The sequence below is a fragment of the Herpailurus yagouaroundi genome, unplaced genomic scaffold (genome assembly GCF_014898765.1).
Source record: "Herpailurus yagouaroundi ecotype Mexico unplaced genomic scaffold, PumYag 152277, whole genome shotgun sequence".
NCBI lineage: Eukaryota > Metazoa > Chordata > Mammalia > Carnivora > Felidae > Herpailurus > Herpailurus yagouaroundi.
This window is the reverse complement of record NW_024422906.1, coordinates 2464-6322: the sequence shown is the minus strand read 5'-3', so window position 1 is coordinate 6322 and position 3859 is coordinate 2464. Positions and strand designations below refer to the sequence as shown.

The window sequence follows — 3859 nt, the reverse complement described above, 5'->3', positions numbered from 1 at the left end:
TTATATTCAGAAACCGAATTCTGTTTTATTTTAATTAGTGATAAATTCATTGCACTGTTAAAAATTGAGGCAAAACACACATTATGTAAAAATAACCACTTAGAAAGATACAATTCAGGACTATTTGTATCTTTGTAATGTTGTACAATATCACCTGTCTAGTTATTAAACATTTTCATCAGCTTAAAAAGAAACCCTTCATATAGTATTTTCCATTCTCCTTTCACCTGGCCCATGGCAACCACTAACCTGTGGTCTTAAAGGTTATGCTATTAAAAAAAAAAAAATACAGGTTTCACAGATTTAAGTTCCAAACGGACAGAGTTTTTAAAATCCTTTGTTTTATTCATTTTTTACACTTTTCTTTTACCAGATTTTGTGCTACTGGCAGCAATCTAGAAAGAATGTATTTACAAGGAAGGAAATCATTTTTAGTTCAGGGTCTAAATATAATTATGTATGTATTTATTTAAAAGATTCTGTAAGAATGAGGTTTTGCAGATCTCATATTTTTGTCAATATCTCAGTTAACGTTATTTGGCCTGTTTTATTTTAACTGAATATATTTCACATAGTAAGAAGGAAACACTCTGTCTGAATGTTACACTTTAATTGCTAGGAGACCAGGCATCTTGTGATGTCACAACTACTGAGGTGGGGAACCATTGTGATGGTCTGGATACATTACCTGTGTAGGCAAGCCAAAGCAGCAGTTGAAGCTGCGGTGTTCAAAACCATGCAGATGACAAACCTAGCTGAAAGAAACCTTATTTGAGATGGCACATGTTTCTTCAGAAATTCAAGATGGTTCTCCTAAAGATGGATCGACTAATTCTGCAGCCTCTGTTAGATCTCCTTTGTGGGATCCCACATTGACTGGGGATTTGGACCTAAGGTCTATGATTGAAGAAAATGCTTTTCAGGCTTTGTCAGGAGAATCCTTAATAAAAAGACCACGATACACATTTTGTGTCTCTGAACCAGACGAAGATAGTGACTTTCTGTCTCTGACTTTTCCCAGAAAACTTTGGAACATAGTTGAAAGTGATCAATTCAAATCAATTTGGTGGGATGAGAATGGGACTTCAATAGTGATTGATGAGGAACTCTTCAAGAAAGAAGTTCTGGAGAGAAAGGCCCCTTTCAGAATATTTGAAACTGGAAGTATGAAGAGTTTAGTTCGCCAGCTTCACCTTTACGGATTTAGTAAAATGCGACAGAGTTTCCAAAGATCTGCTTCTCTGGCTGATTTTCTGGCAGAGGAAAAAGAAGTCTCTGTTTTAAGCAAGGTATTCAAAAATGTTATTGCTTATATATGAAATATATAAAATTGTACTTCATACATCAGTAAATATGTTCATAAATATAGACTGCAACTAGGTCTTTAAAGTTATATGAAAAAGTTTAAGAATGCTTATTAAAAATTAAGGATAGCTTAGGCATGAATCATTCAGCACTATAAGAAACTGTGCTAGCAACTTTGACCTGTATCAATAAACTCCTATCTAAATAAGCTACTGAAACCATTTAAAGTGGTATTCACTGTTAGTTGTAAGTAACAGTTACATTTTCACAACCATAATTAAATGTTTATTTCCAGTAAGTTAAATTTTTTTTAAACACTAACAATGTACATGTATTATTGATGACTTTATGTGATGAAACTAAGTCAACATTTCATAAATTAAATCTGTTATCCTCTCTTATATCTTCACTGAAGAATGTCACTAAATAACATTCTCCTTTGGTTTTAGTTACAGTTCTATCATAATCCAAATTTTAAACGAGGCTGCCCTCAACTTTTAGTAAGAATGAAAAGAAGAGTCGGGATTAAAAATGCTTCCACAGTATCACTAGTTCAAGATTTCAACAAGAAACCATGCAGAGCTGAGGGTAATGTGCATAGTCCTAATTCTGGTTTTGTTGCTGAAACTAGTGGAGAAAGGGCATTGTCAACCTCCACAAATTTAAATGTGCCCCTGATAAGGAAGCGTCCTACTATCCAGAGAGTTGCTAATACAACCGCCCCCGTGACAAGTGATCTTTCTCCACCGTCATCAACGTCAGCTAGGCCGTCAGAACAAATGGTAATGGATCAGCATGCCATTTCAAACCAGTTGACCACTTTTCACACGCATTCACGTGACAGCTACACTCAAGCAAATGGCCACGTTGTGAACTTTGTTACAACTACAACTGCTACATCTCAGTATGGCATCATACCTCCCTTACAGAACAGTTATTTTGGAACAGTGGTGGAGCCTTGCACTTTTCCAACTAGATATCCTGCTGTGTCAGCCAGTGAGGTTCATTTTTCTAACCCTCAACCACCAAGCAACCAATGGTTCTCAATGCCAATGATAGCTGATACTTCTGCTGCCTCACTTGCAATGTCAACTCATCAACCGTCTTCATCCTATGTACATCACCCTGATTACAAGTGATCTATCCAAGGACTACCAGATAATACAAGAAAACAAAGATTAAAATTTATTGGCAAATGACCAAATATGGAAATTCTCTTATTTGAACAATAAAATTACATGTTCACCTTTATGGTTTCATTTTGCTTATTTTTGAAATAATTTAGAGTAAAATCCTTTGTTATTTATTTATTGTACTTGTTGGCCATTTGATAGTACCACTTTGTTGTTTTTTTTTTAATTTTTTTTTCAACGTTTTTTATTTATTTTTGGGACAGAGAGAGACAGAGCATGAACGGGGGAGGGGCAGAGAGAGAGGGAGACACAGAATCGGAAACAGGCTCCAGGCTCCGAGCCATCAGCCCAGAGCCTGACGCGGGGCTCGAACTCACGGACCGCGAGATGGTGACCTGGCTGAAGTCGGACGCTTAACCGACTGCGCCACCCAGGCGCCCCTGGTAGTACCACTTTGACATGCCTCCTCAGTAAATTATACCTAATCAGCTTTTTAAAAAAGACATGAGGAGCAAGGAAAAGAAGCCAAAGTTATGTAATTTCTGAAGCAGTCCACGATGAATCAAATAAAGCCATATATTAGGACGACAGGGAAGGGATACATGTAAGTGAGCTCTAGAAAAGGCAAACACAAAGAATTTAGTATTCTGTCAATTACATTCTCCCAGTCATGTAGAAGAGTCCTTGGATTTTAGTTGGTAAAGGTTGTCTTCATTAAAAAATGCGTTCATACTGGAAAGCATAGCATCTTCTCACTAGTGCAGCAACCATTATACATCACTGGAATAATAAAGATCACATCATGCAGTAATGAATTGCAGCAATCAAGGTGTTGTGTAATTTTACAATTGGTATTATCTAGGACCTGTTTGTTGCTCTAGTGATCTCAAAACATTCCAGCTTGTTTGTGCCTTTATTTCCTTCTCGCATGTGTTCATCTTTTATATCTTCTAATATAAACCTTTATGTTGTTTCCTTGTTCCATCCAAAGCCTATTCCATGCTTCATTCCTTATGCTGTTATTTAATGCCTTTTTGATTCTGAGCCCTGAAATTCAGCACAGGTAACAAATCTATTAAAGAGGTGACATCTGTTCACCTTAGTAGGTTCACATGTTTGTGTTCACTGTCCCTTTTGAGCTATATTTAGACAATCTCTTTTTAGCTATGCCAATTCTCATCAGACAAATTTGGCACCAGCTCTTTCCTTGGTTAGAAGTCTCTCTCTTGAATTACTAGACTAGTACTTTCATCAATCCAGCATATGCATCACCTCTTCAAAGTTGTTTCCTGTCAACTGCCTTTTCCTACTCAGTCGTGGACATCAGTACAGACTGATCACAGTGGCTCCCATACAATATATTTTTACATGTATGTTTCTGAATGAATGGTGGTTTAAGCCAATCAAAATTATTTTTGTAA

General features: G+C 36.6%; 1 protein-coding gene across 1 annotated transcript; it reads left to right on the top strand.

Annotated features, from left to right (window-relative positions):
• The first annotated feature begins 623 nt into the window (after window positions 1-623).
• On the top strand, window positions 624-2556 carry LOC121026725 (heat shock transcription factor, Y-linked-like). The gene is made up of 2 exons (XM_040469512.1): window positions 624-1289; window positions 1755-2556. The coding sequence occupies exons 1-2, from the start codon at window positions 777-779 to the stop codon at window positions 2442-2444; spliced, it is 1203 nt and encodes a 400-aa protein (XP_040325446.1). The 5' UTR covers window positions 624-776; the 3' UTR covers window positions 2445-2556.
• Window positions 2557-3859: the final 1303 nt, after the last annotated feature.